This window comes from Lycorma delicatula, chromosome 9 (genome assembly GCF_047948215.1).
Source record: "Lycorma delicatula isolate Av1 chromosome 9, ASM4794821v1, whole genome shotgun sequence".
NCBI lineage: Eukaryota > Metazoa > Arthropoda > Insecta > Hemiptera > Fulgoridae > Lycorma > Lycorma delicatula.
In genome coordinates this window covers 25,973,616-25,998,036 of record NC_134463.1, presented here as the reverse complement: position 1 = coordinate 25,998,036, position 24,421 = coordinate 25,973,616, and the positions used below count along the sequence as shown (strand labels likewise).

Genomic DNA, 24,421 nt, shown 5'->3' with positions numbered 1-24,421 from the left:
CTGTTTCAGAAACTGCTGTAAAAATAACATAATTGATTTTAAGAATAAATTTAAGTTTAACATAAATCTTTAAACACTGATTGTAATATTTTTTTGTGCATATAATATTTTTTTTGTGTGTTGGACCCATTTGTTGTGGTATTCACATTTCTACTGGTCCATTAAAGGACATCCATATCTTGTAAGGTTTTGCCTATTTTAGCACTATCTATCGGTCATTGGTAGAACTATCTGTGAATTTTATATTCAATTTATGTGGATTGGTTACCCTGGTCTGGTATGAATTAAATCCTTTTAACATCAGATTTTAATCTTTAGAATTATTCAGTATGACATAAAAAAGTGAATGAGAAGGTTAGACAAAAAATATACTTGCCTAACAGAAGGAAAATTGAGAGTAGCATAGGGCGCATCAGTACGTACGGGATGTACTTATCCTATACTGCAACCAACATGTTAAATTATTTTTTAACTCAAAATAATAAAGCAAAAGGGTGTTGAAGATGATAAATTACAACTTGAAGATTCCACAATACTTAAAATTTCTCTACGTGTAGTACACTGAAAATTGAAGTATGAAGGAAGGATTAAATGACAATAGTTGAATCTGCATCAAGTAATTAGTTTCTATAAATCAACCATGTTAAACAATACTTTGATATATTTCTATGTTTTCTTTATTATTTATTTATGGCTAATGTCCATAGAAGTTAGGCATACTTACAAACTCCTTCTTTCATAGTTTCCTAAATTATTCCTGGTTTTTTCTTTATCATAAAAAATTATTAAATTCTGTAATAGAATTTAGTAATAAAAATTTATCTCTCTCCTGGAAGCCTTTTGGAATATTTTTAGTAAGTCAAGAACCTAAACATTCAATTACAGACAAAGATATAAAGTTTTCTGAAGCATTCATTTCTAAAGTTGTTTGCTAATATTTCCTTTCATTTTTTAATTACAATCAAATAATTCTGGATCATAATCTTAAATATATTATCTAAAATTTCCTGATCTTCACTAATTTTCTGAAACAGCTTAAATACTAAAGATTGTTCTGATTAGTTTGTGAAAAAAAAAACTGTTAGATGACTAACAATGTATGCTACTTACCACTATGTAGTACCCAATAAAAATAAGAATTGGATGCTAATATAACTTCTTTTTTTAATAGAATAATTATACATTATATACGTGTATAATTAGAAGAATTTAAGTATATGCAATTTATTCCTTATATTTACAAATACAAAACTCTATTTTGTATTGCTATTAATAGTAAGAGTTGTGCTTAAACCAGGATAGAACTTTGGTAAATTTAATGTAGAAGATTTCTTGTTTAGCTTATTTATGATTCTTATACACAAAATTTAATTATTAAAAATAAAACAAAAAACATACCAACACATTCTGAATGATGAATTATTTAGGTGTTGTAATAAAAAATAAAAAAAATTATATCTCTATTCAAAGTAGAAAGATATAAAACTCCACCTTAACTAATTATAGTATTTGTATTTTTTAATAAAATAATCCCAAATAATACTGTCTAATTAATTATTAATTTGATAATAATCACTGAAAAAAAATCACTTAAGTACTGTTGATGATAATGATAGTTTTTATCCAATGAATTATGATAAACATTTTTTGCTGGATAATGTTAAATATTAACTTTGTGTACAGGATGAATGTTAATTGAAAAATAATATTTTATTAAGATTATAATCTTATCGTGAGTTAATTTAAACATAAACATTACTTACATAATAATTATTTTGATTAGATTTTTTTAAAAAATCAGTTTTATCTTTGTATCAAATTTTCATTTTTACTGGGTACTATACATTGGTAAGTAAGTAGCAGCATACATTGTTAGTTTTTTTATTCACAAATTGACAAAAAATTTTAGTACTTAAAGTTTTTTCAGAAAATGAGTGGAGATCAGGAAATTTTAAACAAACATATTTGGGATTATGATCCAGAACTATTTGATTTAATTAAAAATGAAAGGAAACGTCAGCAAACAAGTTTAGAAATGATTGCTTCTGAAAATTTTACATCTATGTCTGTAATTGAATGTTTAGGTTCTTGTCTCACTAACAAATACTCTGAAGGGCTTCCTGGACTGAGGTAAATTTTTATTTTTATAAAATTAAATAAAAAATATTATCCATAGTTGAAATGAAACTTGTTTTTATGTTTGTAATTTAGAAAAAACTTCTTTTGTTCATGATCAGAATTAACATAAATCATATTTAAATTCTACATTAATTAATTATGAATGTCACTAGTTTAGTTTCCTGGTCAACTACAATTGAAATAAAACTACTGCTTCTTTTCTGTGTGTGAAAATGAATTATTTCTAATAAGTAAAATTTACCATTAAATTTTTGAACTAAAATTTGTATATGTCATAAATGTATTCTATTTGTACAAACTTAGGTGTATTAATGATATTGTTATGATTTTGTAATTAGTTCACATGATATAGGGGCCTGAAAATTATTAGATTTTACGGTTAAGTAGTTCCTTAAAAACATTGTATAAAAACATTTTTTATTGTTACTAATGTTATCAATGAAAAATATAGTTGTACATAAGTGTAATATTCTTATCCAGAAGATAAGATAAATAAATAGATTATAAGTGTGTGTGTGTGTGTATATATATATATTATTATGTATATAATAATTGATGGTGGGGGTAGAAGTCAAAATTTTGTTTTTTATCAAAAAACGAAATTTCAACTGTAAAATACCATATTCAATGATAATATCATAATTAAATTTACTTTGAAAGAGAACATGATAGTTCTTTAGTATTTTTGTGGTCATTATTTTTACTAATTTTTTATATTCAAAAATAAACATATTTGGTAAATTATTTTTTGTATGTTTTCTTTTTTTTTTGAATCTATATAGTGCTGGAAACCAGTGAGTAAAACTCAATAAAATAAAAAGTTTTACTTTTTGAACCTCTTTTGTTTTGTTCTCAGTATTTTTTCATTTTGTGTGAGTGTTCTTTTCATCTTTACTGGATCCATCTGTTCTTATCCTTTTCTTATGGAATCCTTCACGTATTTAAAGTTTTTGTCTGAACATGTCTGACTGTGATTTCATTTGATTTCTATCTTTGCTTCTTTAAATTTTAGCCTGTTTGAACTACTTGGTAGTTGTCTATTTTTCCTTGGTCAAAAATTTCTTTGGTTAGTCTGTTTTCATACATTCTCATCAAGTGTCCATAGAAGGTAAATCTGGATTTTCTAATTGTGACTGATAATTTTGTCTACCTTCTGAAAAATGTCATCTTTTTTGCAGATTCCAGCCATCTTTTGCTGTTTTGGGTCCTAGTATTTTCCTTTCTGTTTTCAGGTTTGTTTATTTCTCCCTGGTTTGATTATGCATTCGGCCACATATAGTACCTTGGGTCTACCACTGCATAGTACTTGGTTTATCACTATTGTATAATGTCTTTGTTTTCCCATTCTTGAGATGTTTCTTACTTTTATGTTTATTCTTGGTCATTCCATAAGCTTTTGTGAATTTTTTAATCCTGATTTGATTGTCTCTTTATCTAGCCCATTGATTTGTATTACTTCTCCAAGATATTTGAAGCTGTCAGCTCACTTGGTTTTACTGTACCTTGTGCTAATGTGTTTGGGCGCATTTTTTATTTAATATGAACTCTGTTTTTTTTGTTTTTTTTTTTAAAATTCATATGGCTGTTTTTTCCATTTCCTTAAATGTGTTCATTTGCTTTTTATGTGTTTATATTAATAAAATATTTGTATTTGATATAATTATATTAAAAAGAAATTTTATTACTAAAAGTTTATATATAGTTTTGAAGAATATTTTAACTGATTGTCTTGACTGATTTAGAAAGTTCATTATTCTTATATATGCACTGAATATTGAATAAATTAATGCAATCTTTCTAGTTTCTTATTGAATGCCCTTGTGAAATTTAATAATTTTATTAGTACATTTAGTAATTGTTATTACTGTTTATATTTAGATATTATGGTGGAAATGAATACATAGATCAAATAGAAATTTTAGCACAGAAACGATCTTTAGAAGCATATGGTCTAGATTCTGTTAAATGGGGAGTAAATGTTCAACCATATTCAGGCTCCCCAGCCAATTTTGCTGTTTATACTGCTGTTGTAGAACCTCATGGAAGGATTATGGGTAAATATTCTTTGTGTTGTCTCAGTTTATATAGAATTATGAATAATAGTTCGTTATTGCATTATCTTTTACCATTTGTACTGTATTGAAATTTTCTCTTCTCTAATAAATTTCAGTGTTTAAGTTTTCCTTTTGCAGTTTACCTATAATTATTTTTTTTATACACTATTTTTTTTTATATACATATGTAAAATATATACTCTCATTTATTTTAATAAAGACTGTACTATCAATGAAAAATGATAGTTCATGTATTGTAACATCAAGTTAGTAAACCATTGATTATCATGCTATGTGTTTTTTTTAGTTTATCCATCATCTTATGATTTGCTTTATGTTTCTCAATTAGAATTTTATGTAGCTCTCCCACACTTTTATTGGGTCATAAACTACTTTTTATCCATGTTCTATCTACACCTCATCTCCTCTCCAATTCTTCCATCACTATGTCTTTAATTTTACATTTTATCTACCCATTTCTGAAGTAAGCATTTATTTAGGCAATCTTTTCTCATCCATCTTAATTTTGACTCCCCAATTTTTTTTCGGAAGGCTATTCATTCCTAGCTTTTCTCTTAATAAGTCGTTTCTTAATTTATTTCTTCCTCAAAACATTCTTCTTAAAATTTCATTTCACCTTACTTTAGTCTTTCTTATATTGTTCAGTTTTCTATTGTGTTGGTATTAGGATAAAATTAGTAATTTACATTGTCTTTTGCACTGCAGTGGGACTCTTTTTACAAAATTTAGATTTCTGACACTGTATGAAATGCCACTTGCTTTCACCAGTCTTGCATTTACTTACTTTCTTTCCCATTTTTTATCTTATGAGAAAACAATCATTAAATAGGTAAGTTCTTCTAATTGGTTTAATATTTACCTAATTTATTAAGTTTATTTAGTTTATGAGCATAATTTTAGAGAATATTTTGTTCCTATTGTAGGATTACTGTTTGAAAAATTGTGAATACTTTGCTATTGTTCTTTTCATAACTTATTTTTACTTACTGATAATAAATCATTTTTTTTATAACTTTCTGCATGATAAAACAAGGAAAATTTGAGAACAAATTATATAATTTTTAATTTTTTTCTGTGATTTTCATAGGAAAGAATTTAGTGAAAGTATGAAAACTTTAAATTAGGTTTGTAAAATCTTTGTCGTGAATTATTATCATTTTGATTTAATAATTTAGCTTATCTAATTGTTATTTTAGGTTTGGATTTACCAGATGGTGGTCATTTAACTCATGGCTTTATGACAAATACAAAAAAAATTTCTGCTACTTCTATATTTTTTGAATCTATGCCATATAAAGTTAATCCTGATTCTGGATTTATTGATTATGATAAATTAGCTGCATCTGCTCGACTTTTTAAACCTAAACTCATAATTGCTGGTGAGTCTTTTGATCTAGATATTAACACATTTGAAAAAATGAAAGAAAAATAGGAAATTGTTATATATTTAAAAAAAAGACTTTTCTTTCTGATAAGACATTTTATTAATCAATTTTAAGTCTGATTTATTAATTTAAAGGAATCAAATATATTTTATTTTTACTTTTTTAGGTATCAGTTGTTATTCCCGTTGTCTTGATTATAAAAAGTTCCGTGAAATAGCTGATGAAAATGGTGCATTATTATTTGCTGATATGTCTCATGTATCAGGGCTTGTTGCTGGTAAAGTAATTCCATCCCCATTTGAATTCTGTGATATTGTTACCACTACAACGCACAAAACATTGCGAGGACCAAGAGCTGGTATTATATTTTTTAGGAAAGGTAAGCAGTTTATAAATAATATAAATAATTGTAGTTAAATTAAATGTTGCTCACTTAGTAATGGTCATTGAGTGCTAAACTAAGGTTGTTGGATTTTGTTCTCAGAGATTTTATTGATTCTTGTTGTGCTAAGGCTGATTAGTCTTTCAGGTCTTTCTATTAATAAAAGTTACATACTGAAATTATTTTTTTTCATTTAATAACAGAAGGGATTAATATATGTAATAAATATTGTTTACTTAATAAATATCCAGTTTTAAATAATTATTGTTGTACCATCATCCTTAAAACAATTTAAAATTTATCAAAATCACATAATCAGTTTTAAATGTCTTGATCTATGCAATGATTGTCAAAAAATATAAAACTGTTCACTTTCATAATTTCACGTTTAAAGTTTCTATTACAAGTTATATTAACAGGTTTATAGTATTTTTCCTGATGATTAATATTCTAAAATTATACATTATTATTAATTTTTGATAACAGACAAAATCATGCACACAACGTTTTTTTTTATTTTACTTTGTTTGATTGCTCTTACAATCCTCTTCAGTGACGATACTGTTCCAATCAATTATGAAACATTATGACCTCAATAAATAATAAAATGTAGTTAAGTAAATTTAGTTTGGTTTGTCATTAAAAGTTATTAGTCTTGTTTATTTTGATGATTTACCAACTGAAACAAACAATTACTTAAATAAATAATTAATTATGTGGTTCATGAATTTATTTTTTTTGTATTTTAAATATATATAACTTTCAAGTTATTAATTTTACTAATATAAATATCTGTAAATTTCTATATTAGAGGTAGTATATTTAGAATATAGATATGTATCAGGTACACTGATGAATCAACTGTTATCATTTTTAAAACCATAAAATCTAATTTAAAAAGTTATATTTTTATTTTATTGTTTTACATATGTGTTTATTTTGATTACAAGTGATAATCCATTTGATGTAATTTTTGGTAAGACACTTACTTATTAGCTGTGTCTTTTCCATGAAATTTTTTCAATATAGGCGTGTTTAAGTACTTCTTTGTTTATATTCTGTGATTTAATAAACTTAATTGAAAGCGAAGGCTAACTCAAACTTCAGCAAAGTTTTTATCTTAAATTAAAGTTACCATACTCAATCTAAAACCCATTTTATATTTTTTTAGCAATGTTTAACATGGTCTCCAAAATCCAAACTTTTAGAATATCTATGTGTTCAATTAATGCTCCATCTCAAGAGTGGATTTTTCAGCAGAAGACCTATACTTCATACACTTTCCTTCCATAGAGTTGTTTACCTTACCATGTTACCATATCTATCTATAAATAAGATGTAAATGAAAACTTGTAGAGTTATTAACTATACAAAAAAATCTTGTAAAGTTATTAAAAAAATCTTGTAGAGTTATAACTCTTACTTACGTTTATTTAGTACAGTTTATAGTTACAGTAAATACTCTATTATACTTAGTAGGCACTTATATACTTATAGTAGAGTTTATACTTATGTTTATTTAGTACTTTTTCAGTGTTACATACGTTTTACATTACAAAGTATTTTTTATATTTTCTTCATTACAGATTATGGTATCATTACACTTAGAAGATAAAGAGACATTTACGTTGTTTTCTGTGAATGTAGATCCACTCCATGATTTTGTGATGTATCTTCTTAAATCAGATTGAATTTTTAAACCATTGTGAAAAAACCGTATCTAATATTTCCTATTTTATTATTTTCACTAATAATTATTTCTTAAATTTTATAGGTGTTAAATCAGTTAACTCTAAAGGAGAAAAAATTTTATATGATTTTGAAGATCGTATAAACATGGCTGTATTCCCAGGATTACAAGGCGGTCCGCATAATCATCAAATTGCTGCTATTGCAGTTGCTATGAAACAGGCAGCCACACCTGAGTTTCAGAAATATCAGCAACAGGTAAGTAGATTATTAAAATTTTAATAATCTGTAAGGTTTGTTTAAAAAGTCTTTGATTTTATTTTTTTCTTGAGCTTCAGCTTGGGTCTAAATGGATCTTTTAGATCAGATCCACTTTTCAAATCTGGCTCTGAAAACAAGAAATTGTTCGTGTTAGTTAACTGCTAGTACAATTGGCTATAAAGCTTTGTTACCAAAAAAGGCTTGGCTGTAAAATTAGTCACATCTTCATAGCACTATTTGTTTGTAATTCTATTGAATGCTTTTATCATTATTATTTTATTCATGAAAAGTAAAAGTAAAGGAGGCTCACTGGAGTCCAGTTTATGAGATAAATAGCTTATTTCAAGCAGCTGATTTATTGACCTAAGAAGTGAACATGTGTAAAGGTTGAATTTGTTTAAGTTTCTTTTTTTTGTATAAAGGCAAGTGTCCATTTGAATTTACTCTTTTTCTGAGCTAATTCTCTGTCTAAGAAAAAGAGAAAGTTGCACAGGAAGTATAAGGGAACAGGTAGGAATAGGGAGTGCTTACTCTGATTTCAGAAGCATTGATAAAATATTATTCATAAAGGATAAGACTCCCAAGTTTTGGAATACGGAAAAGTGCTTTTAAAACAAACTTGGTTCTAATTATGTGAAGATTTTCTTGTGCGATGTTAACAATGTGACAAAGGCCATTTAGAACTGAAATAAACTAGTTTAAGATGGCAGTATGTTATGCCATCTAATTTTGGTTCATATATTAAATCTGTTTATCTACCAAATAAAAAAATGTATGAAAATTATACAGCCAGCTAAAGGTATAATCAGTTTACCAGTTACACTGTAGCAAATGCCAAACACAATGTTTCTAAGCCTGTGATGATGATATTTACCCTACTGTAGTGAAAGGCCTTAGTGATTTTGTGATTTTTTTCTGGATTTTAATACAATTCTCAAAGCTACAATACAATTCTACAAAGCTGGGATGTATTCCCAGCTTGTAGAAGACAGCACTGGTTACTCATACAGCAAGAAAAGGTGAATTTGATTTTAGGAATGATTCCTAATATTTTTGAAAAAGTGATGCATTTTGATTTGTGTAAGGCTGTTTGACATAGCATTATTGTTGAACACCATATGTTTATGTGTTTATGGCAGCAAAATTTATATCAATTAATCTGATTGACATGTTAATACTTATGGCTTTGGTAGTTCAAAATAGCGGGCAAGTAGGTGTTATTTACTTTAATTTATCAAAAGGCATTTACTGTCTACCGTAATGTATTGATAAATAATCTAACTCGTATTCTTGTAAATCTTGATATGTGATTGACTGAATCTAAAAAGTTAAAGTTTTGGACAAACTCTTGGAAAAATTCACTACTATATCAGGGTGTGCTGCAGAATTCTAATTTTATTTAACTTCTTTTATTTACAACACTTTATTAATTATGTTGCCAAGCATTTAAGATCATGTGGATTTTTTCTCTCTGCTGGTAATATGAAACTCCTTGTACAAATTAATATAATTTATAATAATATTACAAGAGGATATTAACAAAATTTTAAAGTCGTTAGTAGCTTAGAGGTTATTTATTAATCTTGACAATGTTGCTTTTAGTAGGAGGATGTGCTCACAAAGTATATTTATAAAATTGGTAACAATGTTCTTAAACCTATGGGTAGTGTGTTAGACTTAGTGTAAATATTTGTTTTTCTTTCTGCTTTATTATATTGATGCAATTTTACCTTGAAGTAGAAGAAATTTAGGACTGGTCCAACAGGAGAATGCCAATTTTAAACATATTGATGACTCCATAGTTATACTGTACAGATCAGTTTTTAGATCTACTCTGGAATACTACTTGGTTATTTGGACCTTGGACAGAGTTGAACAAATTGAGAGTACAGAATACAATTTATGTATAACTTTTGAACAAAGATATCTCATAAATTGAACTGCCGAATGATTATAATACACAGTGAAAATAACTAAAACTAAATGTTTTAAAAAAGTATCAAAAGTTGAAAACTTTGTGCACTTACATAAAGTGTTGATGATAACCAACTTTGCTGAGAATAAGAGCTCCGATTGTCTACAGCCAAAAATAATGTATGTTTAAAAATTTAGATACCTCCAACACTCTAGCAGTCATGAAAAGATTTGTTAATGAAACTATTGTGTGTCTGATTTAAAAAGTCTATTAAAGAAACAATTATTATGATAAAATACATACTGTAGATTGCTTTGAAGTAGTCTTGGTTGTTGTATGTATATTTTTGTTTTTTTATGTTACTTGTGTTAAAATTGTTAGATTTATATTTAAAATAAAATAATTTATAAAAAGCACAAGTATGAGGGTTGTTCAACAATTAAAGAGACAGATGACTGTAAAAAAAAAAATATTATTTATTCAGTTGCAGTGAAGCTATTGATGTTTTTCAACATAATTCCTGGCTACATTTAGGCATTTGTCCCATCTTTTACAAGCTTTCTTAAAACAGCAGGAAAGAATTGTTTACCTTGGTGTCGGAATCATTCTTGTTCCACATTCTTGACATGCCCATTGATAACGAACTTGATGCCATGTAAACTATTCAAGAGGACCAAACAAAAATAATTGGATTATGTGAGATTGAGGTTGTAAGGTGGATGTGGCAGCACCTACCAGAGAAACTTTTGAACCACCATGTCTTTTGATACCAGTCATCATGCAGAAGAATTACGCCCTTTGAGAGAGAACCAGGATGTTTCCTCCTTGTTGCAGGTTTCACTCTATTTTCTAGCATGTCACATTAGCATTCCCTGTTAATTTTTTCTTCCAAATAATCGCAATTAGTTCGGGCTTAATATTCTTAGAACATTGTTAACATATCACTTTACCAGCTGATGTAAAGGTTTTGAATTTTTCCTAGTGGTTGAAGTCAGATGTTTTCATTCGTACCCTCTTGTTTAAATTTTGGTTCAAACTACTGAAACAAAGTTTCATCATTAGTTATTATGCAATCTTAAAAACCATTACCTTCTTCTAAAAACTGTTGTTTAAAAATTGTAGAAGTTTAAATTTGTACGCCTTTGCGATTTTAAGTCAACTATCCTGGAACCCATCTTGAACATGTTTTATGGTAATTCAGCTTATCATAGATAATGGAATGGGCTGTGCCAATACTTCCACTACAAATTTCAGCAATTTTGATAAGTGGGTACCACTTCTTTTCCAAAAAGTATCCAAATAATCCGATATTTTTAAACCAAATTAACCTCTGAAACATACTTTTTATTAGAATAACCCAATAACCATACAATCCAATAACCCTCATTTTAGATATGTAATAAAAATATTTTTTTATTTAATAATCAGTATATTTATGAGAAATAAATAAATAAACACAATGCAGCTTATTCACATGTCTTCACTAACATATAAAGCTAAATCTAAATTAAATTTACAAATATTACTTAATATTTCCTCTAATAAATCATTATCTTTATTACTTTCTCGCCACAAAGATTCACACAAATATGAATCCAACAACTCATGTCTAGTGCTACATTCCTTTGTATTGTGATTTTTAGCTCACCACCATAAACTTTCAGTACTTTGGGTGAAATAACAAAGATGGACCACTGAATGTGAAAATAGGAGGAGAAAAGATTATGGAGGTAGAAGAATTTTGTTATTTGGGAAGTAGAATTACTAAAGATGGACGAAGCAGGAGCGATATAAAATGCCGAATAGCACAAGCTAAACGAGCCTTCAGTAAGAAATATAAGTTGTTTACATCAAAAATTAATTTAAATGTCAGGAAAAGATTTTTGAAAGTGTATGTTTGGAGTGTCGCTTTATATGGAAGTGAAACTTGGACAATCGGAGTATCTGAGAAGAAAAGGTTAGAAGCTTTTGAAATGTGGTGCTATAGGAGAATGTTAAAAATCAGGTGGGTGGATAAAGTGACAAATGAGGAGGTATTGCGGCAAATAGATGAAGAAAGAAGCATTTGGAAAAATATAGTTAAAAGAAGAGACAGACTTATAGGCCACATACTAAGGCATCCTGGAATAGTCGCTTTAATTTTGGAAGGACAGGTAGAAGGGAAAAATTGTGTAGGCAGGCCACGTTTGGAATATGTAAAACAAATTGTTAGGGATGTAGGATGTAGAGGGTATACTGAAATGAAACGACTAGCACTAGATAGGGAATCTTGGAGAGCTGCATCAAACCAGTCAAGTGACTGAAGACAAAAAAAAAAAAAAAAACTTTGGGTTTGTGCACTTGTTTTTGGATAAACTAAGTTTTCACTATGATTTACTCTATCATGTTTGTAATTCATACCTTCTAAATCTTTTATACAGTCATTGTACCTTTAATTCAATACATGCTACAATTGTAGAAATTAATGTCTCCTTTGTTCGGTCAGGAACAGCATACTTAAAAGATTTTTTTTTTGTTTTATGGCAAATTCCTCAAAAAATCCCACTGTTGTGGTAACATTTGTCCTACATTATATTTTCTTTTAGAAAACAGAGACTTATCAATTTCTACAATAGCTCCAAGTCCACCTATCTTTGTTTTATTTTGTAATAATTAAAAGGCACTTATTTCTTGTAAATAATTTTTCCAACTAGTGATAGTTTCAGACTGTATTTTCAATTTTTTTTTTACAAAATACGGTAGTTGTATAGCCTTCACTCCAACAATAAATAAACAAAATAATTGTTTCATAAGGTAATTTACTGTTTTCCAGCCATGTATGTTGTATAATAGAAACTTCTTCTCTACACATTTGTTTACTACAACACCACCTTTCTCAACCACTTCATCCTTTTTCAACTACTAATGTCATTTCATGTTTTTTTTTTTGCAAACTTGTCCAGATTGTATAATTTTCTTTTTCTGCAAAAATTCAATAGCTTTTTTGCTTTTTTATTTGTATCGATATTTTTAATTAATGAAATTAATGTAAAATTTTCCATATTCACAATTAGTCTTGGATTAGTCTTCTATATTTTTTTTATTTCCTATAATAAGTAAAACAATAATCATTATTAAAAAAAATGTTATGGGGTTACTGGGTTATTTGGTTAATTTTTATTTTTGGTAATAAATATAGTAATTATTATTAAAAAAAAAAGTTATTCGGTTATTGTTATATAAATCTAAAAATGCACATTTTTATTGTTATTTTTGAAAAAAAAGTGGTACTCGCTTACCAAAAAGGTCCCAGCAATTTTCCAAATTTTTAATGTGTCTGTCTTTGTGAATAAGATCAATAAATGGATTTTATAAAACGTCATGCCAAACTTCCACCAGTCTTCTGCTACAATGAAAACTCGTTTGCCTGATTTAAATTGTTCAATCTATTTATAAAAATCTACAATTAATGTAGTTTTTAACATAATGTTTTAATATTTGTGAGTGAATTTCAGCGGTTTACAGTTCAGAAAGTAAAAACCTTATCACAGTATGCTATTCTTACGTGATACATGTTTTGGGTGAAGCTTACATTTTGAAAGAAACAAAGGAGGTTATAATAATGAAAATTATTTTCGAACAGAGATGATATTTTTTATGTCAAAGGTACTAATTTGAATCAGACAGTTTCATTTTATTCTGTGCAAATGTTTTTCTGCTGTTGCCAATTGTCTCATTAATTACTGAATGAAGCTACTACAAAGGCCTAAACTTGTCTTAATGTGCTGGTTTCCCAAATTTTGGTTGCTATGGTCATATCAGTGGGAGAAGATGGCAGGATGTAGAGGTGAGTAGGAAAAATGAGAAAAATAAATTTAAAAAGTGACAGAACATGTTGAACAATTTTATAAAAACCGTTTTGCCAAAAGCTTATTGATACCAAGATGAAATGATATGTAGGATTCAGCAAGCATTTATGGATGACAGTATGAGAGATACACACATAAACAATAATATAACTGTTTAAAAAGTGGCCTAATTTCAGTGATAATTTTTTAAAAGAAATCAGAAGAAGAAGAGAGTCAAATGATGATCTTATTGTTACGATGATTAATAACTCCGTAAAATTAAGCACTCAGTATTAGTTGCTTAATTATCAAGAGATTCATCATCATCTTTATGATGCCGATCTCTATAAAGATCACATCTTTGGAAATCATACAATTGGAAACACCACATTGATGACATTCCCACTCATTATTTGCATCAAGTTCAGAACATTTCACACATTTCACTAAATGTGTGATTCCCCTGGTTTACCAACCATCTTACTTTCCAGATAAGTAAGTATAGTTCTCTATATAAGTTTTATGGTTATAAGTTTCTGTATGTTTTATGGTTATTACCTAAAAAAAAGCTACTTAAAGGATCTGCTTTAAAAGCTAAAAGGACAAAATGGAAAACATGATGTCACAATTGAATGACATTCTACAACATTTCCAGCAATTGTTTTGAATAATAGAGTTACTGGTGGGCTTAATTTGTTGTGTCATTTAGATTTTCTCATGTTGAAAGAAGTAAAAGATAGAACTGAATGTGTGAGATCTTTGTTTTATTGCCCTAAGGCAGGATCCTTTTTGAACAGATCTTGTATATATAATTGAAAAACATTCCTTTTTAAAGATTCTACTCATTTTTGTGTAGAACATATAGGAAATGAAGTTACCTGGGAAGAAATGAATGACTTTATCAAATTCTATAAGAACAATGGACGTGGACTGTTAATCTTTTTTTAATATTTCTGCATTGTATGCCACAACCGACTTGGTATTATTCACTGAGAGGGAAAAGCCTCATAGGTCAAACAAGGAAAAAATGGTTGCCAAAACTGGTCAGTCTGAACTAATCCATGAAGAAAAGAAAAAAAATGATAATCATTAAAATAGATAATTTTAATTTTTATTAATTGACATATGACATTATATAAATAAATAATACACTATTTTTACTCATATTATTTATAGGTTGTCAAAAATGCCAAAGCACTTTGTAAAGGACTTCAAAATCATGGTTATAAAATTGCAACTGGTGGAACTGATGTGCATTTAGTTTTGGTTGATCTGCGACCAAATGGATTAAGTGGTGCTAAAGCTGAATTTATTTTAGAAGAAATAAATATAGCCTGTAATAAAAATACAGGTAATTTTTTTTACAAAAAATTATTATAATTAGCATCCTGACCTCATTGGGGAAGACACCCTCCATGTGATGGTTTCAGTCGCCATGCCATCCCCTCCATACCTAGCCCTTATGTGCTTTACTGGAGGTCATCTTCAGTACCTCGGCAATGAGATCTTTCAGTCAAGCTTTAGCCAGGATGCCACCGATGCGAATGCCACAACTGACATTCCCATCGGTGTCCTACTAACTAACATAAACTCCAAACAAAACACATCTAGCCAAGTATGAAGTTTGTTTTTATTAAGAAATCAGGAGAAAAAAGATCTATTATTTATTTCTGAAGTGGTACTGGTTGGGATTATCATTAGTCACCAAAAACTATCATTCCCATGCAGTGAACTATAGTCAGGATTCTGAACTTCATTGATTTACAGAAACCAGTTTATTGAGTATCGCATTGGGAGTTTGTATTTTACTTTACTTCACAACCTTCAATTTGCTGCTCTCAATGCTTGCCTTCAATGCTGCTCTCTTGAGACATTTCAAATATCTCGTCAGGTTATAAGGATTATTGTCTACAGGATCCTGACTTTCTTCTTTTATTATTTTTTTTACTTTCTTGTATGAAGTAAAGGAAGTATAGTGATTACGAAAAATTTTCGTTTACAGAAATCAATGGAAATATTCATTTTGACTAGTTTCGACGTGACATCTGTACATACTTATCTATGTATATATCTCGCATAACTCAAAAATGATTAGTAAAATGTTGAAATTTTGGATTTAGGATTGTTGTACCATCTAGTGTGCACCTTCCCTTTTGATTGCAATCAACCAAAAGTTTCCAAAAAACCAAAAAATTTGGATTTTTGACTTTTTCTTAACCACAGTAATAAGTCCTCTTTTCAGTGATATATCATAAGTGGTACTTATTTTCATTGGTTCCAGAGTTATAGCCAAATGAAATTTTAATGAATGAAATATTTGGATCTTACAAGGGGATGGCACATCGGTTTGAATCTGACTTCATACACATATATTTTTTTAACTTTTTTTTTTAATTTAAATATATTAATTTATTAATAATAATTATTAACCCTTGATTGTAAATAAAATTGCAATAATAACAATAATAAATAATAATAATAATTCAATAATAACAATGAAAGATTACAAAATATGAAAAAAAATCAGAAGTTATTAGTGAAATAAGATGTTATGTACGAGGTTAATAATTTTATTAATAAATCAATATATTTAAATTAGAAAAAATAAATTAAAAAGAAAGTATATGTATATGAAGTTGGATTCGAACTGATGCGTCCATGGTTACAGATTCAACACGTTCTAACTTACACCACATAACTGTTTGAGCAATATTAAACAAAACTAATATAATATGCTGACAAAAAAAATGCAATGTGGTGGTCACCACAATGCAATTGTGTAACTGTCTACTTTTAAAGAATTGAAGGATCATATCTCATTTTCAAATGAAATAAGTTTAAATGAAGTGGAACAAAAATGTGTATATGTAATTTAATAGGTGTACAAGGAAGTCATGTGATGCCCACATCAATTTTCTAATTATAGTTTCAAGATTATTAAAATTCAGCTCTTTTGTTCAACTGTATCATATTTATGTGTGATAAAATTTGGTTAAACTATTTTTATAAAATGACGTTTAAAATTTTTTTTTTTAAGTTTTAGTTTTTCTTAAACTTTTCAACATCCACGTAAAGTTTCTTATAATTTATTTAATATCAGAAAATGAGAATGAGATTCTAAACTTCTCTGATGGTTTTAATATTTTAAATTGTTTTTAATTATATTTTATAAAAAATGTTCTGATGAAGCAGAGATCTTTGTGAAAGTACTAAAGTGAATAAAGAATGAAGAAAGAAGTAAAAAAAAAAACTTTAATTAATCATTTTTATAACCGTAAATTCTACTGATAAAATTACATTCTTGATTTAAGTTTGTTTGTATATTCATGTAAGAACATAAAGTTTTAGAAAATATTAAATGATTTCAAAATGGGTGCTTTAAAGATTTTTTCATTACAGCATTTAATTCTTTGTTAGATCTGTTACCTAAAAAAAAAATCTTTCAGAGAGAATAAAATTAATGCTGTTGTTTTTATGTTAAATTTTTGTGTATTTAAAATTTTTTAGTTACTAAAAGTGGGGAAATTTATCACTGCCACATTTTGCTCACTCTTGATACAGTAGAATAGTAATAGTTTATTAAATCATTAATTATCCATTTCTTTTATTTATATGTGTATCACGTTACTATTATTATTTATTTTATTATACTGAACTCTACATCTACTAGCTATTTATTTGTCTGCTTGTATTTAACCCTAACACAGACATATGCGTCAATGTGAAGCTGTCACTGATTCCATTTTCTCTGCATACCTTTCTGAAAAAAAGAAATACAATTATTTTTTTCTCCTTGTAACATTTTTATTCTGAAACATTCATTAAGGATTAGAGGAAATTAAAAATTAAAAAAATGTGAGGAAATGATAGAAATTTTTGTTATTTAATGATTTATACTGCTAGTTTTGAAAATGGGGAGAGAAATAATGTTATTTGCTTGTACTATCAATACTATTTTTATCTAGATCTTACTTAATCATTGTAAAATTAGAAGTACTATATTTCAGTGTTAATTAATTATTGTTTTTTTTTCTCATTTTTTTTTTCATTATATTTAGATTATTAGGAGAGTTTTACATTAATTACAGGTTGTAAATTACCTGAGTGGATTAGGAAAATGGTTAACTTTGTAAAAGTTAACCATTTTCTTAATTTCTTTATTTTATGCCATAATTATTTAATATGTTTTAGCACCTGGTGATATAAGTGCATTAAATCCAAGTGGCATCAGATTAGGTACACCAGCACTTACCACTCGTGGTTTAAATGAACATGACATACTGATTGTTGTTAATTTTATACATAAAGGTTTGTAAAGAAATTATTTTAATTTTATAGTAATTAATTATATACAAGTATATCATTTTACCTTTATTTACATTAATAGTATGAAATTTTTTATTTCTGTTGGTGTGCAGCAAGTGTAGTGATTATGGTTTAATAACTTAATCTTAGTAGCAAGATTTAATAACTTTATCAGTCGCTGGTTGTGGTGTTTGATGACTGTCTTTCTTTAATGTATAACAAGTATAAATTCTGTTGACTTATACAAAAACTCACTAACTAGAGTAACAATTACTTTAAAAACTATATTTATTTTAAACAAACAGGATAACAATGGCAATCAATTTGGCAATTAAAAATCTGTAGAGCCTATTCACTTTGTTGACCTTCACGGTGAGCGATAATGACTCTGTCTTCAGCCAGGAAGTTCTAGGTTTGAATCCTGGTTGGTACTCATCTACGCTACAAAAATTCCATCTCTTGTCATCAGCAGTAACTCTAATTAGGGTAATGTCTGTTGTTACTTGATGACTGTATTTTTTTTTTTTTGTCTTCAGTCATTTGACTGGTTTGATGCAGCTCTCCAAGATTCCCTATCTAGTGCTAGTCGTTTCATTTCAGTATACCCTCTACATCCTACATCCCCAACAATTTGTTTTACATACTCCAAACGTGGCCTGCCTACACAATTTTTCGCTTCTACCTGTCCTTCCAATATTAAAGCGACTATTCCAGGATGCCTTAGTATGTGGCCTATAAGTCTGCCTCTTCTTTTAACTATATTTTTCCAAATCTTCTTTCTTCATCTATTTGCCGCAATACCTCTTCATTTGTCACTTTATCCACCCATCTGATTTTTAACATTCTCCTATAGCACCACATTTCAAAAGCTTCTAATCTTTTCTTCTCATATACTCCGATCGTCCAAGTTTCACTTCCATATAAAGCGACATTCCAAACATACACTTTCAAAAATCTTTTCCTGACATTTAAATTAATTTTTGATGTAAACAAATTATATTTCTTACTGAAGGCTCGTTTAGCTTGTGCTATTCAGCATTTTATATCGCTCCTGCTTCGTCCATCTTTACTAATTTTACTTCCCAAATAACAAAATTCTTCTACCTCCATAATCTTTTCTCCTCCTATTTTCACATTCAGCAGTCCATCTTTGTTATTTCTACTACATTTCATTACTTTTGTTTTGTTCTTGTTTATTTTCATGCGATAGTTCTTGCGTAGGACTTCATCTATGCCATTCATTGTTTCTTCTAAATCCTTTTTACTCTCGGCTAGAATTACTATATCATCAGCAAATCGTAGCATCTTTATCTTTTCACCTTGTACTGTTACTCCGAATCTAAATTGTTCTTTAACATCATTAACTGCTAGTTCCATGTAAAGATTAAAAAGTAACGGAGATAGGGAACATCCTTGTCGGACTCCCTTTCTTATTAGGGCTTCTTTCTTATGTTCTTCAATTGTTATTGTTGCTGTTTGGTTCCTGTACATGTTAGCAGTTGTTCTTCTATCTCTGTATTTGAACCCTAATTTTTTTAAAATGCTGAACATTTTATTCCAGTCTACGTTATCGAAAGCCTTTTCTAGGTCTATAAACGCCAAGTATGTTGGTTTGTTTTTCTTTAATCTTCCTTCTACTATTAATCTGAGGCCTAAAATTGCTTCCCTTGTCCCTATATTTTTCCTGAAGCCAAATTGGTCTTCTCCTAACACTTCTTCCACTCTCCCCTCAATTCTTCTGTATAAAATTCTAGTTAAGATTTTTTATGCATGACTAGTTAAACTAATTGTTCTGTATTCTTCACATTTATCTGCCCCTGCTTTCTTTGGTATCATAACTATAACACTTTTTTTGAAGTCTGATGGAAATTCCCCATTTTCATAAATATTTTCTAATTCATTTCCTCCGTATAACTCTTCAATATATTCCACCCATCTATCGACTTTACCTTTCGTATTATATATTGGTGTACCATCTTTGTTTAACACATTATTAGATTTTAATTTATGTACCCCACAATTTCCCTTAACTTTCCTGTATGCTCCGTCTATTTTACCAATGTTCATTTCTCTTTCCACTTCTGAACACTTTTCTTTAATCCACTCTTCTTTCACCAGTTTGCACTTCCTGTTTATAGCATTTCTTAATTTCCGATAGTTCCTTTTACTTTCTTCATCACTAGCATTCTTATATTTTCTACGTTCATCCATCAGCTGCAATATATCATCTGAAACCCAAGGTTTTCTACCGGTTCTCTTTATTCCGCCTAAGTTTGCTTCTGCTGATTTAAGAATTTCCTTTTTAACATTCTCCCATTCTTCTTCTACATTTTCTACCTTATCTTTTTTACTCAGACCTCTTGCGATGTCCTCCTCAAAAATCTTCTTTACCTCCTCTTCCTCAAGCTTCTCTAAATTCCACCGATTCATCTGACACCTTTTCTTCAGGTTTTTAAACCCCAATCTACATTTCATTATCACCAAATTATGGTCGCTATCAATGTCTGCTCCAGGGTAAGTTTTGCAGTCAACAAGTTGATTTCTAAATCTTTGCTTAACCATGATATAATCTATCTGATACCTTCCAGTATCGCCTGGCTTTTTCCAAGTGTATATTCTTCTATTATGATTTTTAAATTGGGTGTTGGCAATTACTAAATTATACTTCGTGCAAAATTCTATAAGTCGGTCCCCTCTTTCATTCCTTTTGCCCAGCCCGTATTCACCCACTATATTTCCTTCTTTGCCTTTTCCAATGCTTGCATTCCAATCTCCAACTATTATTAAATTTTCATCTCCTTTTACGTGTTTAATTGCTTCATCAATCTCTTCGTATACACACTCTACCTCATCATCATCATGGGCGTTTGTAGGCATATAGACGTTAACAATCGTTGTCGGTTTAGGTTTTGATTTTATCCTTATTACAATGATTCTATCGCTATGCGTTTTGAAATACTCCACTCTCCTCCCTATCTTCTTGTTCATCACGAAACCTACTCCTGCCTGCCCATTATTTGACGCTGAGTTAATTACTCTAAAATCACCTGACCAAAAGTCGCCTTCCTCTTCCCACCGAACCTCACTAATTCCTACTATATCCACATTTGTCCTACCCATTTCCCTTTTTAAATTTTCTAGCCTACCAACCTTTTTCAAGCTTCTAACATTCCACGCTCCGACTCGTAGAATGTTATTTTTTAATTTTCTGGTGACCCCTTCCTTAGTAGTCCCCACCCGGAGATCCGAACGGGGGACTATTTTACCTCCGGAATATTTTACCAAGGAAGGCGCCTCCATTATTGCTATGTGAAAATGCAGAGAGCCACATTTTCTTGGAAAAAAAGCAGCTGTAGTTTTCCATTGCTTTCAGCTGCGCAGTACTCAGAGGACTGAGTGATGTTGATACGGCCGTTTAAGTCGTCCTGACTCACGCCCCTAACAACTACTGAAAGAGCTGCTGCCCTCTTTCAGGAATCATTCCTTAGTCTGGCTCTCAACAGATACCTCTCCGATATGGTTGCACCTTCGGTCCAGCTACTCTGTATCCCTGAGCACTCAAGCCCCCTCACCAACGGCAAGGTCTCATGATTCATAGAGGAGGGATGACTGTATAAGTAAATTAAATCAACAGTTAAATATTACAGTTAGACGTTTCCAAATAAATTCTTTGTAGTATAGATATTTTGTTAATTTAGAAAACATAATTAAAAATAAATAATTTAAAAAAGACACATCATGTCATTTAACTTTATAATATTCATTATATATTATTTACTAAACCACTAAAATAATTAATAATATTTAATATAATATTTGATGTATTCATAAGATATATTGAGGATTTTACTGAAAATCAGTTGATTGTAATTATCTCATTAAGTATTTATAATACAGTCATGCATGTAAGATCATGTGTTTTCTTTAAGTGAGTTCGATAACATTTATTAATATTGGGAAGTTTTGAAAGAAAAAATCTATTAGGAATGCTCAGTATAAAAGGAATAGCTATGCTCAGATACAGAAGAGTGGGACAAAGAGGGAGTATCCACTGACAACATTTTATCTTAATGATTTGATAGTTGTAAACTGGATAGTAAGTCCCAATCTAGAGCTCATAGATTTGAAATCTGTTGCTGTGTATTATTCTATCTTGCTAATCACATAGTTGCCAAAATAGTAAGGAGCACAACTACTAGTATTTTAAATAAATTGGTACAGAATTGGTAGATTGAAAATATTGATATTTTTATCTTGCTAGTGACTAATGTCTGCTGTTTCAGTATATTGTAATATGCTCATTAATGAAACCAGTGGCCAGAATTCAAGTAGCAATTTCTATAAACTGCCTTGCTATACTAATAGTAATAGGATTTGAAAAGAAAACATTGCCTAATTTAGAATTGTACAGTAGCCAAAACATTTGTAAGTTCTATAATAAATTTTCTGATATTTTTTTTAAGATATTTTATTTTTATTATTTATTTGTTAAAAATTAATTTTATTTAATATTTACAGGTTTATTATTGGCTAAAGAAATACAGGCTAAGAGTGGTCCGACAGTGGCCGATTTTAAAGCAACAGTAATTAAAAATTTTAAAAAAGAAATTGACGATTTGAAAGAACAGGTTATAGAGTTTTCAAATAAATTTCCAATTCCTGGCCACAAAGATTTCTGAAATAAAACTAATGATATAAATGTATTGTCAAGTTAAAAGTTTAAATGTTATTTTTTTAAAATATGGTTTGTAAATAAAAAATTGTATTAATATCTAATAAATCTATTTGGTATTACAGTTCTGTTATATTTGATTTTTTGTGAGTTTTTACTAGATTATTATTAATCAGTTATGGATACATCAATTGTAATGTTTTACGGGAGGATTTTTTCTCTAAGAAATTATGGATAAATTAGATTACTTTACTATTTGAAGCTAATAAACATCCCTCTTCTTGGTTTATTTAAAAAGGAATAGTTGATAAGATTTTCTTATTTAAAAAACCTATAGTTTTCCTTATTTGGATAGTCCTACAATTGTTATTTTTTTAAGGGTTGTGTATTTAGTTTGAAGTATATATATTTATAGTTATATATATGTTTAGTTTTATATATATATATATATCAAATATTCTGATTTTGGGTTCAAAACTAAGCAAACCACTAGTGATAAGGTCTGTTGTTTTGTTTAGGAATTTAAAATAATTACAAATTGTCAGAAAATATTTACTAGTATTTATTGTGGTTTTTAAAACAGTAGAATGTTTTACTGTCCTACAATAATTTTCATAACTTTCCTAGAAGAGTTAATCATGTGGAGACTTTAGACTTTCAGTACTGTATGATAATTTATAAAAGTATTTGCAATCCTGTTGAGACATAGCTCCTGATGATTCACTCAGCTCCGTACAATTCACACAACTCCTAATGATTCACTCGGCTTTTTATGATGCACATAGCTCTTAGCGGTTCACGTAGCTCCATCTACACTATGTAAGCCGTCTTCGCACTACAATCTGTCAGTCTAGGTCCATCGCTTGAAGACTCACATTGTCTTGTTATAACTTATCATTCATTTCTGAATTACATAAACAAAAACTATAATAAATACAGTTTCTATTCATAATTAATTCAAGGTTTTTTATTTAAATAACTAGCAGATCCAGCAATGCTTCGCTGTTGCTAGATTTGGGCATATATATATATAGATTACATGAACACAATTGAAAGTTTGATAAAACTAAAGAAATGAACATTACGGAACTTCATAAAATTTAACCTTTCACTTTATCTCTTTTTCTTCTTCCCTTTCTTTTTCACTTTTCACTTCTTCCCTTGTTCCTATTTCTCCCTTTCCGTATTCCCTTTCCCCATTATTTCCCCCTATTCCCTATTTCCCTTTTTCATTTCCCTCTTTTTCCTGATTCCCTTTTTATATATACATATATATATATATATATATATATAAAAGAAGAAAGTCTGTATATTTCTTTGTTTGTTTTGTAAAGATCTCAACACCAGCGCCACCTCACTGGTATAGTTTTTGTAAACACTTTTCTTTTCATGTTAACTAATATTTATTTTGAATATGAGCCAAATTGGTCCATAAATACAATTTTTCTAAGTATCTCGACCCCAGCACCAGCTAGTGGATCCATTTTTTGTAAAAATATTTCTTTTCATGTAACTGATATGTATTCTGAATATGAACCAAATCGAATTGTAAATATAATTTTTTGAAATATCTCGACCCTCAGTGCCACCTAGTGGGTCCGAACTAATTCAGAAACCTTTTTGGGTGTGCGCACAACTCACCAAAGTTTCATTACAATCGGATGAATGATATAGGAATGCATATGGGACAAACAAACAAATATTCATTTTTATATATTTATAAGATTGAACCAGCACAAAATGAACTACATGAATAATTCAACCTCACCGA

General features: G+C 28.9%; 1 protein-coding gene across 1 annotated transcript; it reads left to right on the top strand.

Moving 5' to 3' along the window:
- Positions 1-1,841: 1,841 nt before the first annotated feature.
- Positions 1,842-22,751, top strand: LOC142329889 (serine hydroxymethyltransferase-like). Its single transcript, XM_075374786.1, has 8 exons — positions 1,842-2,130; positions 4,018-4,193; positions 5,411-5,593; positions 5,766-5,978; positions 7,756-7,928; positions 14,850-15,024; positions 17,865-17,981; positions 22,497-22,751. The coding sequence occupies exons 1-8, from the start codon at positions 1,931-1,933 to the stop codon at positions 22,655-22,657; spliced, it is 1,398 nt and encodes a 465-aa protein (XP_075230901.1). The 5' UTR covers positions 1,842-1,930; the 3' UTR covers positions 22,658-22,751.
- The last annotated feature ends 1,670 nt before the right edge of the window (positions 22,752-24,421 follow it).

What these genes read in the sequence shown, in the direction of transcription:
- LOC142329889 (XM_075374786.1), top strand. Translation starts at nt 1,931, where the DNA reads ATGAGTGGAGATCAGGAAATTTTAAACAAACATATTTGGGATTATGAT. An exon ending in GAAGGGCTTCCTGGACTGAG is followed by an intron (nt 2,131 to 4,017) that starts GTAAATTTTTAT and finishes GTTTATATTTAG; the next exon opens with ATATTATGGTGGAAATGAAT. An exon ending in ACCTCATGGAAGGATTATGG is followed by an intron (nt 4,194 to 5,410) that starts GTAAATATTCTT and finishes TTGTTATTTTAG; the next exon opens with GTTTGGATTTACCAGATGGT.